Genomic DNA, 16,210 nt, shown 5'->3' with positions numbered 1-16,210 from the left:
CCATGGTTACCTGCAAGGAAACACGTGCATCATTGCTTTGCACAAAAAGGGCTTCACAGGCAAGGATATTGCTGCCAGTAAGATTGCACCTAAATCAACCATTTATCGGTTCATCAAGAACTTCAAGGAGAGCGGTTCAATTGTTGTGAAGAAGGCTTCAGGGCGCCCAAGCAAGTCCAGCAATCGCCAGGACCGTCTCCGAAAGTTGATTCAGCTGCGGGATCGGGCACCACCAGTACAGAGCTTGCTCAGGAATGGCAGCAGGCAGGTGTGAGTGCATCTGCATGCACCGTGAGGCGAAGACTTTGAGAATGGCCTGGTGTCAAGAAGGGCAGAAAGAAGCCACTTCTCTCCAGGAAAAACATCAGGAACAGACTGATATTCTGCAAAAGGTACAGGGATTGGACTGATGAATCCCCATTCCGATTGTTTGGGGCATCTGGAAAATAATTGTCCGGAGAAGACAAGGTGAGCGCTACCATCAGTCCTGTGTCATGCCAACAGTAAAGCATCCTGAGACCATTCATGTGTGGGGTTGCTTCTCATCCAAGGGAGTGGGCTCACTCATAATTTTGCCTAAGAACACAGTCATGAATAAAGAATGGTACCAACACATCCTCCAAGAGCAACTTCTCCCAACCATCCAGGGACAGTTTGGTGACGAACAATGCCTTTTCCAGCATGATGGAGCACCTAGTCATAAGGCAAAAGTGATAACTAAGTGGCTCGGGGAACAAAACATCGATATTTTGGGTCCATGGCCAGGAAACTCCCCAGACCTTAATCCCATTGAGAACGTGTGGTCAATCCTCAAGAGGCGGGTAGACAAACAAAAACCCACAAATTCTGACAAACTCCAAGCATTGATTATGCAACAATGGGCTGCCATCAGTCAGATTTGGCCCAGTTAGTTGACAGCATGCCAGGGTTGATTGCAGAGGTCTTGAAAAAGAAGGGTCAACACTGCAAATATTGACTCTTTGCATCAACTTCATGTAATTGTCAATAAAAGCTTTTGACACCTTATGAAATGCTTGTAATTATACTTCAGTATTCCATAGTAACATCTGACAAAAATATCTAAAGACACTGAAGCAGCAAACTTTGTGGAAATTAATATTTGTGTCATTCTCAAAACTTATGGCCACGACTGTACATGATTCCCTGTGTTATTTCATAATTTAAGTCTTCACTACTATTCTACAATGTAGAAAATTGTAAAAAATAAAAGAAAAACCCTGGAATGAGTAGGTGTCCAAACTATAGATAGATAGATAGATAGATAGATAGATAGATAGATAGATAGATAGATAGATCTATCTATCCAGATTTGGAAGCACTGCTCTACTGTTTATTATAGGTCCACTGTAATAGGACACTTCATGCACGTTGTTATTTCCCCAAGACACCCACCAAGCAACACTACGGGTCACGCCCTAGATGTCTAAGCGATACGCCCACATGGCGTCTCCCTCTAGTACACGCCCCTGTGACAGAGCTATAAGAATAAGTGCACATGAACAAACACACATGGCTGCCATGGGAAACACCCTTAATCAATAGACTTCACCAAGAAAGAAAAGGCTAAGGCGTTTTTCCTCAGTTTAGGTTCTGAGCACACATCGTTGCCCTTCAACTCAGCTGCTGTGACCTTTTGTCTGCTATTCACACATTTAAAGACCATGTTGGAACTGAAGGTTTGGATTGATGGGTCTCTGTTGGAGCCCTTCTGACAGCAGAACTCAGGAGGAGATGGCTACTGCAAACATATGCCTTTCACCTTTCCTCCATTTCTCGTCACTGACGTTTCCTCGAGGTTCTGAAAGAAGAATCTACCCCACAATGCTTTCGTTGGAAAGTTTGAACTACTAACATTTTGCTCTTCACACTGTGTGTTCAGAGGATACTCTAAGTAACAATGCACCTGCCATAGTGGCTTCTTGCCTTCTCCAAATCCTCTGTTTATCATCATGTAGCATGTACATCTTCCTCTGGCCCTTATGCTGGGGACCATTCTGGAGAGAGTATGCTTCTCGGCCCTGGATTGAGTGCGTGTCCCTTAAATGTAACCTGACATTTTTCCATGCTAGTCAATTCTCTCTAATACAACTGTTCCCAAATCAGATTCCTAAGCCTGCCAAGTTGATTGGTCTACTATCCCCTGCGATTAGGCCTGTTCCTGGGTCAATATTTAGTGTTACAGGGGGAGGGACGGAGGACGGAGGGTTGTTATTACAGGCGCTGGTTAGCGGCGTTTCTCCTAGCGTGCTTGGGGCCATCTGTGTGCGAGCGTGTGTGCCTAATGTGGCACCTCGCACGGCAGAGAAAATAACCACCGCTCCTGTCACATCAAAGGATGTCAAGTGGCGGGGCAGTTCACCAGGGTAAGTCATCGTCACTACCCGGCTGGCTAGGCTGCTGCAACCCGACTCCCTCTGGATGGTCAACACTCAGAGAAAGAAGCCACTGCACTGATCTACTTGTCATCAGCCCACCTGGATAGGCTAGTAGGTAAAGAAGTGCTGATTAGATGAGAACATCCTTATGATACAGAAGCCAGTTAACAAGTGTCTTTTGCTCAATCGCTCTGTCCCCTTCTTCCTCTCACTGGCTGGCACACTGTCCACATAGTTTATGGAAGCTCTATTCCCTCTCTCCCAAGTCTCATGTTCTCAAACACTCAACTCCTTCCTTCCTGCACTCCCTCTGTTTCTCTTCCTCCCACTCCTCCTCCTCCTCCTCTTGCTTCCCTGCGAGTGCTGGTTGCCATGTGAACAGGTGCTGTGCTGGAGAGCCTCTTTTCCACGCAGGGCACACAGATAGACAAGCTCCAACCCGCTCTCTCACACACACACATCCAAGCACACACTCTTATGCAAGCACATAAATGCACACATCCATCCAAGCTAAAAAAAGTACAGAAATCCAAACACATGCATCAAAGTGCACACACGCACGCAAAATAAACCTACAGAGACACACACACACACACACACAGTAAGGCAAGTCAATCAGCCCTGGAGGGCCCCATCGTGCTCTCCTGTCCCCAGAGTGGTCCAGGTGCGTGGGCTAAAGAGGAGAGGAGAGTGCAGGCATGTAAGGGGGGGGGGGGGGGGTCAGCCATCCCTCCCTTCCTTATGTAAAAGCATCCAAAAGGAGTGGGCACTAGGCTAGCAGCTTCTCTTTTAATCCCTCTTTCTTTACATAAAAGAATCATCAGAATCCCTCCCACACTGCCCAACGCAATCACATTTTCTCTCTGCACTTTGTCCCTTTTCCGCCACTCGCCTTTCGTTCCACAAGACTTTGCAGCTGCGTGCCTCAGAACAACCGCCTAAGGAGCGTCTCTCTGGATGTGGAATGTAAAAGCAATGAGAGCATCAAGCGAAGTTAAAGTCTAGTTTAAACATCCCACTTGGCTTTGTGAATGACTGATGTGGAGCTTTTGATACAAGACATGTTCCCTCTGCATTGCAAGTGTTTCAAAGCCAACATCAACATCAACCTCCCCCCCCCCCCCCCCCCCCCCCCCCCAAGTCCTTGTCATTCTGCTGCTGCAACACAAAACCACCATGTAATGTACTGTAAGCAACTGCTGCAGCATCTCCAGGGCCCCCGACACCCTCGTCTGTATCGACCATAGTTATTTTAACCCATTATTGTACCCGTGGGTGACCGGTTTAAATCTCTTCTACTTGTTTAGTTTCATGCTTTTACATGCAATACCATGGTCTACTAAAAATGTGTCCAGTCCAAAATGTACAGGATGTGGAGAGGCAAATTCACCCGCTTTGTTATTATGCGGAGAGTCAATCCATCTGTTTTCGTCAGACAATAATAGTGGGAATGGGACTGTAGACATGTGGTTTCCCAGGTTGAAACACGCATCGCAAGTTAGACGTGGCTTCATTAACAGATTGTTTTGATCTCGACTTCCACTGTAACTCGGAGACTGTACACACCTGAAAATAAATTGCCTAACCCTTGCCTCAACACGCCCGTTCCGAGAACCAATGGTGTGATTGGACAAGAAATGAAACCACAAGGTAAAACAGGGTTACACAAGAGCAGGGCCGTTGACCTTGGAAAAAGGACGGGACTTTTTAGATAGGGGCTGTCAAAATGCTTCTAATCTGTTCTTCACCTGCGGCTCGGTCTCCCCCTTTCTCACACACACACACACACACACACACACACAAGCAGAGGGCAGTGACTCAGACGGTTTATGGTGTTTGGAGCGCCACTCAGCCAACACTGATCTGGGACTGCTGATATGGACAGCCTGGTGCATAGTATCTCCGTGAGAGCACTGTGGTATGGGGTGGTAAAATGTTATTGGGTGTGGTGTACTCAGGTCTGTCAGGTAGTGTGTCAGACAGGAGTGTGTGAGACAGAGAGTCATAAGGTGCAAGGGGAGCATGCCGTGTTTAGGTCGTAGTGGACCTTGTTGACATTGTTTCACCATAAACACATTTGCATCCAATAGACACACTTCCGAATTAGAAACATTCAGACTATATAAACCAATCTAGATCCATAATCCAAAGATTAATTTCTGCTCCACATGTAAGGGTGGGCAGGTCCACTCAATCTGGTCCGCTATTGGTAACTAATCCTGGATTAGCCGCGCTTTTTCAGATTTTCTACATATTCTAGAACATCCCCATCCAAACAGCAGCGAGCTCGGCCCTCCAAGAAACAGGTTAAACGAGATTAAACATATTTAAAGCTATCTGGGTTGCAGTTCCCTAAGTGTTTATAACACCAACGCAGCTCGCTGAAGTGAATTAAGTCAAAGAGAAAAATGAGTCTGAGGGAGAAAAAAAAAAATGAAAGTCAAACAAAATAGTGACCTTTTGGAATGGACCAGATGAACTCTCATGAACCCTCTTCAGACGTACGACAACCAAGTTCTCTGTATATGTATTTGTCAAACTCAAAGCATACATAGATAAGGTTCAACATTAACCCATGTATCAATACAATCTCCCATTTTGATTCATTCTGGAATCACACCTGCCGTTTCAAACACGACCATTGGCTGCTATACAAAGTCAATTCAATCTCTAGCAAATACTATGCTGCTTCTCTCGTCTTATGAATGATGCAGTGGAGATATGCCTTTTCCTGTAGAATACAGTAGGGGGAAATTGACAACAAAAAAACAAGAGCAAGAGAGAGGAATTCGAGCTCAGTCAATTCAGGCTCAGTCAGTTTGACAGGAACATACAGGATGACCCGGGGAGCAGGTCAGCGAGGTCATCGGAAAGGAGGTACCACTGGCTTTGCAATGCATAATGGGGGATGGTTGCCCGCAAGCAGAATAGTTCTGTGAAAATTGTCTGGAGGTGCAGTGAACCCTTATGCACTAAAATAACCTAGGTAGAGCAGATTCCTCCTGGCACAGAGCAAAAGGAACTGTTGTGGATTATCACTAAACAGTAGATCTCAATAAGAGTCCTCCACACAGCTAATTGCCGGTGTTCATTCTGAGACATTTCCTGATCATATTTTAAATTGAGCTGTTCACCGTTGCCCGTAATAATGCCTGAACAGCACATCACAGTCGTACTTCATAAACCTATTGGATTTCCCCAGAGAGACCTGGCAATAGTGTTACAGTGTGCGAAACCCACATCATGCGCCAATGCAACATATACATTGACCAGAATCCGAGGATTGGCTGGGAGGAAAATCTGCATGTTACACAGGAAGCCCTGGCAATCCACCTTGGAAAACTCTGTTAATAAATCCTGTTACTGCAGGACTTGTTGAGATAAGCAGTGGAGAAAAAATATAATCTCACAATGAGGTATGGCAGTGGCAAAGCTGCATAGTAAAAATGGACATACTGGAGGATTCACTCAAAAGGTAGACATTGACAGCAGGGGTGTCATCTAATGCAGCGTATCACTCACCCAACCATCCCCCACGGGATAGGCATACATCACATCATGACCACTAACCTACTTGCCTTCAACAACAACTGCCTGGGAATCTTCTCTGGCACCATTCCAAGAACCCATCACCAGCTCCATCACAAACATATGTTTATGGTTGCTTTATTACAGTGTATTCATATCTGGGCTCAGCGTTGCGTGGGTTGCTTTCTAGGCTTAATCCGTTACCTGTACAAAATTGTAATCAGTAGCCTCATTTTTGGATTATACAGAAACTCGGCAATGTAATCCGATTCAGTTTTAGATTACTTTTCCCTTTAGGAGGCAGCACATGCAAACCTCACTGGCCACATTGGCTAAAGTAGAACTTGGTTCGATTTGAGACGCCCAGCAAGTCCCCTCCTTACTGGATATCAGGAAGATTCAAACCCAGGTGGAAGCTTGAAAGACTAATTAGGAGAGATGAATTAACGACAACGGAGTCAGAATCGACAGGGGGAACAAACGTAAACCCCCTTTTCAATGCTGAATGGAATGTTGTTGTTTTTTACCGCGAATATGCTTTCTGAATTTCAAAGTAATCCAAGAAGTAATCGTGTAGTTTTACAAAAGTATCTGTAATTTGATTCATATTTTTGCTGGCAACGTAATTGATTAGGGTTCATTTTTCGTAATCAGATTACATGTAGCTGATTAATCAGTTACTCCCCCAACCCTGTCTGGGTTTAATTCAAAAAAATTGGTCACAACCTCCAAATTTCAATTTGGAGAGTCTAAAGGGCAGAGTCAATAGATCTGACACACACACCAGAGTGGCTATGCATCTGGCACCTTTGACGCTAACGATACCAATTCATATTTGTTATAGTCACAGGAAATATGGAGAGAAATGCTACAGATATGTAGGGTGCGGATATTCTTCTTATTTAAAGTGTGCAATGGTATCTTCTAGATTGGTTTACAAAATGTTCAACATATTATTGTTTGAATTCTGCATACTCATCTCCTCACAATCCCTTGTGATACAAAATCAATTTTGGATCAAAGCCTTTAGGATAATAATGTAGAATAAAACATGATTCAACCCATTGTATCGTCTGCTCTTTAGCTGCCAACAGAAACATTGCATTTTAGGATGAGAATCATGACCTCCTTTTTTAGAAATAAATAAATAAAAGTGCACAAGCTCAGCAGCCAATGTGCGAAGACTAGCGCGATCCTCCATGACCGATCATGAAGCAGCCAGTTTCCTTATGAAAGACATGCTGCTACTGTAATAGGCAAGTGCACATGAGCTCAATCAAAATGTTACGTTGAATAAACTGAACCCTACACATTAGATTTTGGGAGAGTTTCGTTTTGGGTTTTAAGTGCCACCAACACGTAAATATGATTCAATTTGCGAGGTCTTCTTTTCTAGAGGCGTGAGAAACATCTGGACCATCCCTTTTAATAACAGACTTTCATTTTTTTCTTAACGAGGACAGCCGTTCTTATGTAACCGTAGAATCAGTTAATATAACAAGGCAATGATGGGAAGAAACCCTTCTGCACCAACCACCGCCTAATCCAATCATTCTACAGCCTGGAATAGATCACTGACTGATTATTTGGGGTTTCTGTTATTGGAGAAAATAAGCAAAAGCTTAGTTATTTTCAATAGCCTATGTAGACCTATAGACTAGGATATAGCCTAATCAAGGACCAAATGGTAGTTTTGGGTTCCTGGATAGACTACATTCCTTTGACAAGTGAATAGCTTGGCTAATTTGCAAAAGTGAAACGCAAGAACACCATGATTTGGTGTGAAACAGTTGAGGAATTAGTCAAACAACTGAGTGTGATGATTGACAGGCCAATAGGTGGATGCATTGTGTTGCATAAATGCGGTTGATTGACAAGGTCCATTTACCTGTGCAGTTGCCATATCGTTTGCCCGCCACACTGTCCAGGAGCGCCAGCGCCAGGTTGTCCGGTGTGTCCGCAGGAAGCGGGGTCCAGCTCGTGTCCAGACTCGTCTCGGAGCTTTGCTCATCGCTAGACAGCGACGGGCTCCTAATGTCCGCAGTGGCCGAGGGCCAGCACGGTGCTTCCTCAGTGTCCGGGCTGAACACCTCCCTGGCCGGACCGCTCTCTGGAGAAGTCTCCCTGAAAAACGGAACCACCCGAGACAGGCTGGCTCGCCGCCGAGAAGCGCCAGTGCCAGTCGCCTTCTCCCCAAAGCCACCAGCTCGAGTGAGCGCCGTTGTCTGTTTCTTCAAAAACTTTTCCAGGGGCTTCATTCCCGCCGGCATTTTGATACAATACCGCAAAAAAAATGCTTTTTTCGATGGTGATTGATATTAACTGAATACCTCTGCAGGAACTATCGTTGTGTGACTACATTATACAAGCATCCATGCGTACTTCTATTGACCTGTCTTCGTAGTAAGCTCTTGCATGGAAATAATTAACCCATTTGTCAAATCATGATTTTAAAAGATCAGTGTAAAAATCCGATTTGTGAAGCAGCAGTCTATCGACGTCGGCGACAGCGTGCTCACAGACGACTGCCCGTTCTGGCTGAGTGGCATTTATCGCAAAATATCCAAACCTGCTCCACAACAACCGCTCCCTGGCGTCTCCACCTCTGCAGACGTTTCGGGCGCGTCAAGGAACAATGTTTGTCAGTTTCAAGCAGCGGCCAAAATACACTGGATGACGAACACACACTCTCAGCAGAGCACAGTGCGATAAACCGAAACAAAATATAAGGATAACAGCGGGGGGTGGTAAATAGGCGCCCCAGTAGCTTTTTACCAGCGACAAATGCGACGCGTCTCTGCCGCATGGGGTATGTCTTGCTGCTGGCGTCAAAGCAATCTACTGCAGTAATATCGCCAGTGGGAATGGCCTCGGCCCCTCAGCATGTGTGGGAGCTTGTTCAGATAAGTACCAGCGTTTCCCTCTCCCCTTCTCCGTTTGAATGCTTATTGAATGCAGTGGTTCGAGCTCTGTGTGGACAAACGCACACCCCCGAAGAGTGTGAACGTGCTGTATTTGGGACCGCTGCTATATTAGCTCGCTCACTCACTCCCTCCATTCCTTCCTTCCTTCATCTGCAGTTGCGCGTTTGTTGCAGTCAGTACTCCTCAGTGCCTGCTGAATGGCAGCTGCTCACTCCCACGGAAAACCAGGGCCGGTCCTTGGCATAAATTATATAGGTGGTTGTCTCGTGCCCCCCGGCCGCTAGGGGGCCCCGAACAATAAAAACAAACATTTAAAACATTTTTGATGGGGGGACTCAGTTGGGGTCTAAACTTACTGTTTAGCGCTAGAATAGTAGTATGCACAAGGTGCCATTTCGAAATGTAGTTGTGCATCAGCAGTTTCCCTCTAGTTATGTCAGTCACTGACAACCACTCAATTAGCCCATGTCAGCTAAACCTTTTTTTTTTGGTTGATAAGTTAGTCTACGCAGCTATCTAAACTTGTGGTAATCATGTCGGAGTTACCGACCAGGCACTAAGGGTACGTTTCAAGCCGAGAGACAGGTGGATACTGTATCAGTTGACAAGTCACATAGAAACGGGGGTCTTGTACAATGTCGCATGGAGCAGAGATGGCATACAACACCGTGCTACATTTGGACAACTACTTGACAATACTTCTATTTCTGATGATTTGTCCTACAGTATGTACTGTATAAGGACAATGAAACTGTAAGATTGACGTATTTCTCAACATGCTCACAACCTGCCGGTGGATACAAAAAAAAAAAAAAGTTTTATGTTGTATGTCAAGTTAGTCAAATACTGTGTGGAAAATGACACTGAGTGCACAAATCATTAGGAACACCTGCTCTTTCCATGACACACACTAGCCAGGTGAATGTGGTTGAAAATCTTGTTGATGTCACCTGTTAAATCCACTTTAACTAGTATAGACAAAGGGAAGTAGATTGGTTGAAGAAGTATTTTTTTTTTATCCTTGTCAATTGAGGCGTGGATTGTGTTTGTGTGCCACTCAGCGGGTGAATGGGCAAGATAAAGGATTTAAGTGCCTTTGAACGGATATGGTAGTAGGTGCCAGGCACACACATTTGTGTCAGTGTGTGTGTGTGTCAAGCACCGCAACGCTGCTGGGATTTTCAAGCTCAACAGTTTCCCGTGTGTATCAAGAATGGTCCACCACCCAAAGGACATCCAGCCAACTTGACACAACTGTGGGAAGCATTGGAGTCAACCTGGGCCAGCGTCCATGTGGAACGCTTTCGACACCTTGTAGAGTCCACGCCCTGACAAATTGAGGCTGTTCCGAGGACAAAAGGGGGTGAAACTCAATATTAGGAATATGTTCCTAATGTTTTGTACACTCAGTGGATATTTACAATCTACAATTTGTTCCATTCAGTGCTTCAAACATAAGCTTTGAAATGTACATTGTATTTTTGATATTGGAATAAATTGTTGTTAAAATTACTAAATGGAGACCAACTAGCCCCACCTGTTTAGCAAAAAAAAAAAGGTTGTTTGCAAACTGATATGTGACATGTATTAATGCCAAAATAACAACAATGGAAGAAAAAAAAAAGCATTGAGTTAATAAAGCCACAGACAAACATGGTCTCTTTTTTTGTTTTCTTGATCAAGGCAGCTCCAAAATGCAGGTGTTTCAGCCTAGCTTAGTGCTGTCTGTGGTGGAGGGCCGGCATGCGGAAAATACGGAGCGTAGGGGTTGGTGATGTTCTCTAGTTGCGCCGTGATTGGTTCAGTGTTCTGTCACTCATGTGGACACTACATCACCGCAAAATCTACGGGGAGAGCTAGAAATGTCAAGCCCCTTGGGTGCTGCCATAGAGTTGCATTAGAAGTTTCCATCCAAGAAGGCTCAAGGTCATTGGCCACAGATAAAATGACATCAAATCACATATCTACTGTAGCTTTGATTGGACTGATCATGTCAACATCATACTTTCAAAATCTTAACTAGCAAGCTAGCAGTCATCATCATGAATCAAGTCGACAATCTACTGGCAAATCCTTTCAATCCTTGTCAAATGAGGAGAAATTATAGATAAAACGTATCGGTGCTCATCTGCCATTGGACATAACACTACACAACTACTTGTAAATCGAAAATTCAACAATGAGTGGTTTGGAAGGAATGAGTGGCTAACTTTTTTCCCAGTTGTCTTGAAAGCAGCATAAATTCTGAGAATGCCAGACTTTGATGACAAAGTTTGATGACAAAATCTGCCCACGAAGGACCTCCGAGCCACCTTCCTTTTCAAGTGAGCACAGCACAACAAGGTAACTCCAAAAAAAGTATTGTATGCTGCTGCATAAATGATGTAATATGCCCGGGAGATATGTATACTGTAGTTAACAAAGTAGTACTAAGTGTATGTTGTGTAGTAAGCCATTGGTAGCTCATGTGCCTCACTCTAATAATTTGGTCCCTTTCGCCTTCATAACTTAGCCTACTGTTCTGACTTGGTGGTGCACATGTAACCTATAGCCTGTTTTAGAGAAATGTAATCATCAAATATCATAAGATCTTTCATTGTCTGCTTTATTTATCCTATGGTTCTGACTTGGTGTACAGGGAGAATACTGTAAGAACAGCCCATGTTCTGGCCCATGTTCTGAATTCTGTCGCTGTACATTTCAACAGTGCTGAACAAATGGTTATATTGACTACGTCCGTCCTAGCTCGCTCACTAATGTTTTAATCAAAATTATGGATTGCCTCTTATCCGCTCATCGTCCCCTTATGCCATAGTTTGTACATCTCAATTGCCATTAGAAACCACATTTGTTTAAGCACGTCAGCCATGTCAGCTATGTTTTTAACAGTTTGTGTGCCTTCAAACCAAATCTCGCCTAGGGTCCCCAAAAGCCTAGAGCCCTGCTGAAAACACACGTGTGTGGCAGGTTAACCCTTTATACACACACCGGTCAAGAACAAGAGTTCTATATGCTAGTTCTATATGTCAGTTGTAGAACAAGACAATTCTACATGTCAGTTGTGGTGTCGTCTTGCTCTATCTTCTCTTTTGTTGTGGATATGCCTATTTGCTCAAATGGCCCATGCCCCATTGTTAATTGTGGGTGGATGGGTGCTGTCTATATGGACAGGTGGCAGTCACAACCAGTGACACTAACAGAAGAACACATGGTTCCAAGGCAGGCACCTAATATAATGCTCCACAGATTATTGGGTTGTCATTTTTCAGTTCAGTGAGGTTCGATGGACATTGTAACAAACATGGTGAAGGACATATAGTATCTCTGTTATGTTAAAATAATTGAATAAATTCATATTGCAAGGGCTGAAGCATCAAAGAAAAAGCATAGGCTTACTGACTATTTGTGAAGAAGTTAGGGGTTGGATGGAAGCCAATTAATCAATTATTAAAATCCCCATTCACTTATTAGATTTAGTAGTTCATTAAAGGCATAACTCAGGGATTGATTAATTATTAATCTAAGCACAATGTATTTGACCTTATTTCAGAGAAGGCCTTTCTTAGTTAAGTTCCATTCAAATGTAATTTGCTCTGTTTAAACCAGCTGCGGCCATTTGAACAGCAGTAGTGACTTCATTACTCCAGGACTTGTGGCTGGTGATTGAAAATCATTCAGGATCTATTTTTGGAATCACCAATTGAGTGATATTGATTGTGGTAGCCTATTCGATGGAACATATTAAGTTATATTTGTCATATTTGTATAAGAAATGTTGATAAAAATGCCAGTTTGGGGCAGACCTTTTATTAAATGTAAAATAAACAAGGTCTCGAAAAGGCTTAAAGAACTTCAAAGAAAGATATAACTTAACGAGGCCAATGAGTGGAGCTATGATGATATAACAACAGAGCGTGAGGCTTGAACAGAAAACAGCAGCCGAGGCACTCATGATGAAATGGAACCTTATCAGGTGTCGCTTAGGGTTTCATCACCATCCTGTTGATCAACTGGACTGCAGGAGGAAACGGTATACTCACTCTGAGCTGCCGCATACTCAATACTTTGTTTCAGAGTAAATACGGGATCCGATTCCGCCCACCCACGGATGACTGATCCGGCTCCATGCCTATGCAAGAGGTCTTTCCAGACAGCGAGCACACAGGTGCCACACAACACATGTCAGAGTAAGAGTGCTCATGGCTGGGGATATTGAAAAGCATGGCTTCTCTTCTCAATAACATGCACTTGGGAGCATCTTTTCTCTCTCAACCTACTGCACACGGACTCATTCAGGCTATTGCCTGGACATTGAGGCAGTGTAGAAACATCTTAATAACTGCTAAAGTTACCCGTGAGTTTTTTTGCAGTGAACGGCAAGCATTGTGGCCCTCTCTAAAATGTCAAACGAGACAGTGCCTGACAGTAGTAGTGAAGCCTACCTCGCACACAACCAACCACAATGCAGTTGAGTTTTTAGCTGTGGGATCGTGCATGGATTTTCAAGCCCCCTGAGACAATAGTTCTGATTGTCTGATCTCCTTGAGGAATGACCTCGTCCTTGTCACTGGTTCCTTTAGCTCATCCACACTCTCTGTCCCTATTGACACAAGGCACTAGCTCCCTAGCGCCTGTCTGTGAGTGACAGGAGCGCTTACACACAGAGACCACAGCCTTCCGTCACAGCTGGCAATATGCCAAGCTCAGCAACGTCTGGCCCGGAGCTGTAGGGATGTCGATGGGGAGGGATGTCGATGGGGAGGGATGTCGATGGGGAGGAATGTCGATGGGGAACGTGTGTAGTGAGTGACTTATCTCAGGGAAACCTCTCTGCCCCACATCACTGACACAGGAGTGGTGTCCCCCACTCATTCACGCACGCACGCACACACACACACACACACACACACACACACATGCTCTCTCTTCTCTCTCTCCTGTCTCTCTCCACTGGTCACATACTGGTTGAGTCAACGTTGTTTCCAAGTCATTTCAATGAAATTACATTGAACCATCGTGGAATAGATGTTGAATTGACTGAGCTTGGAATTTTGCATTCTAAAAGAGCAAGATGGTCTGTGTCCTCTTTAAGGCTTTGATCCTCTAAAGTTTTTTGGGTGGGCTTTTCTTAACAACACATACATTTTCTTACTGCTCTATTTCCAGAAATGCCCTGAATGAAAAAGTATTTACACCAAACAATAACTCCCGTCGGTAACTATGGTAACAAGGTTTGACCACAAAACTATGATGCAGAGCTATGTTGTGTATTAGTGATTGCAAGCATTGCCCTCGGTCACAAGGTCATTACTAAATGAGGATACGGTTATCACTATACTGTACTGTACTTCCACCACAGGAGGCAGCTGAGGGGACGACGGCTCATAATAAGGGCTGGAACGGAGCGAATGGAATGGCGTCAAACACCTGGAAACTATGTGTTTGATGTATTTGATACCATTCCACCTGTTCCGCTCCAGTCATTACCACGAGCCCGTCCTCTCCAATTAGGGTGCCACCGACCTCCTGTGACTTCCACATCCCCTCAGCCCTGGCTTTCTGTTTCTTCTCTCCGTCCTCCTCCTCCACTTCTGCTTTCTCTGTAACTGCCTGGTCTGTGTGGACACTGGGTATTCCCCTGCACTTCCAACACTTTGATATCACTTCCAACACTTTGATATCACTTCCAACACTTTGATATCACTTCCAACACTTTGATATCACTTCCAACACTTTGATATCACTTCCAACACTTTGATATACAGTGAACTCCAAAAGTATTGGCAGAGTGACACATTTTGGGGGGTTTTACTTCTGTACTCCAGCACTTTGGATGTGAAATGATACAATGACTATGGTTAAAGTGCAGACTGTCAGCTTTTGATTTGAGGGTATTTTCATATATATCAGGTGAACCGTTTAGAAATGACAGCGCTTTTTGTACGGTCCCCACATTTTAGGGGACCAAAAGTATTGGGATAAATTCACATATATGTGTATTAAAGGGGGGGGGTTATGATATTTGTGAGTCTGTAACTTTCTCACTATCCATTGCAGCCATACCTCTTTCCAGCACTCCTGAGGTATCAGATAACAACTTGAGCTGCACCTGCTAGCTAAGTCAGTGGACTTTTGACAGCAGCAAAGTTTCTGCAGGGTCAAGTTGGGAATTAGCCCACTGGGCACAGACGTCAACGTCAATTCGTCTTTTATTTGACAGAGAAGAACAGGCCGTGTCCTCTTTCAGGCTTTGTCCCTCTAAAGTTTTTTTTAGGCTTTTCTTAACAACACAACACTTACTGCTCTATTTCTGGAAATGCCACAAATTAAAAATAATTCACACCAAACAATAACTCCCTTTGGTAACTATGGTAACAAGGTTTGACCACAAAACTATGACGCAGAGCTATGTTGCGTAGTAGTGATTGCAAGCATTGCCCTCGGTCACAAGGTCTGCCGTGTTACTAAATGAGGATATGGTTATCATGTTACGGTACTGTCCCCTCTGCTCCTTCTCTCCGTCCTCCTCCTCCACTTCTGCTTTCTCTGTAACTGCCTGGTCTGTGTGGGCACTGGGTTTTCCCACTAAGGAATCCCCTGCACTCCCAAAATTAGCACTTGTGCTTTACACCATACTATGGACGAAACCAGTATCTCCACTCTGGCCTATGCAATCAAATGTCTTTTAAGGGAAGCATAGAGGTGCTAAAAGGTGAATGAACAGGCTGGGAGGGAGAGGAGAGGGAAGGGGGCGGGGGTCAACTATGAGGTTACTGGTCATAACCTTTTCATTTGCACTTACCACACACGGGTGGAAAATGTCACATGAAGGTTCTAGTATGATCACCAGATTAGCTATTATGGGAGCACTGGCCTTCCAATGGCGAATGGTTTTCTATGGAGCTGAGGTCAGCAAGGTCACAGGGTCACATAGAGACTTTTATTGACACACAGTTACCAGAGCTATAGGTTTTTAGTTCCACCTAATGTCCTTTACTGTGGATAGTCTGTTTGGTGTGGTAAAAAAAAAAAAAAAAAAAAAAAAAAAAAAGCAAACTGAGCAAAGTATCACTTGTGTTCAATTGGATCAAGATTGATGTCATTCTGTTTTCTTATGAATGACTGGAATCAGCTTAGAATCCATGAGGTTATAGTGGCACACTTGCTCTGTACCTTAGGACATCTCTAGGAGTAAAAAAAAACATGAAAAAATATTGAATTGATATTCACTGTGGCTGAACAACAGCGAGACAGACGTTGCCACGGCGATTGGGTAATCCTATCAGTCAGTGACTGTATTGAATGTGATTCTCAGCGGTGCTGTGCCTCTCCAATGTGTCATCCACCAAGATGACAAATGAC

The 16,210-nt window shown here is 44.2% G+C and overlaps 1 protein-coding gene across 2 annotated transcripts in view; it reads right to left on the bottom strand.

Annotated features, from left to right (window-relative positions):
- LOC110486183 (rap guanine nucleotide exchange factor-like 1) overlaps positions 1 to 10,494 on the bottom strand; it is a 34,070-nt gene extending 23,576 nt beyond the window's left edge. For both annotated transcript variants that reach the window (XM_021557604.3, XM_021557605.3), the window contains exon 1: positions 7,813 to 10,494. In XM_021557604.3, coding sequence (XP_021413279.2) covers positions 7,813 to 8,194 — 382 coding nt within the window. In that variant the 5' untranslated portion in view covers positions 8,195 to 10,494. The remainder of the gene's footprint in view (positions 1 to 7,812) is intronic.
- Between the last annotated feature and the right edge of the window lie 5,716 nt (positions 10,495 to 16,210).

Source organism: Oncorhynchus mykiss, chromosome 13, assembly GCF_057628025.1.
Source record: "Oncorhynchus mykiss isolate SJ-2025 chromosome 13, ASM5762802v1, whole genome shotgun sequence".
NCBI classification, from domain to species: domain Eukaryota; kingdom Metazoa; phylum Chordata; class Actinopteri; order Salmoniformes; family Salmonidae; genus Oncorhynchus; species Oncorhynchus mykiss.
Note: the sequence above shows the minus strand (reverse complement) of the source record. Positions and strands in the feature narration are given on the sequence as shown.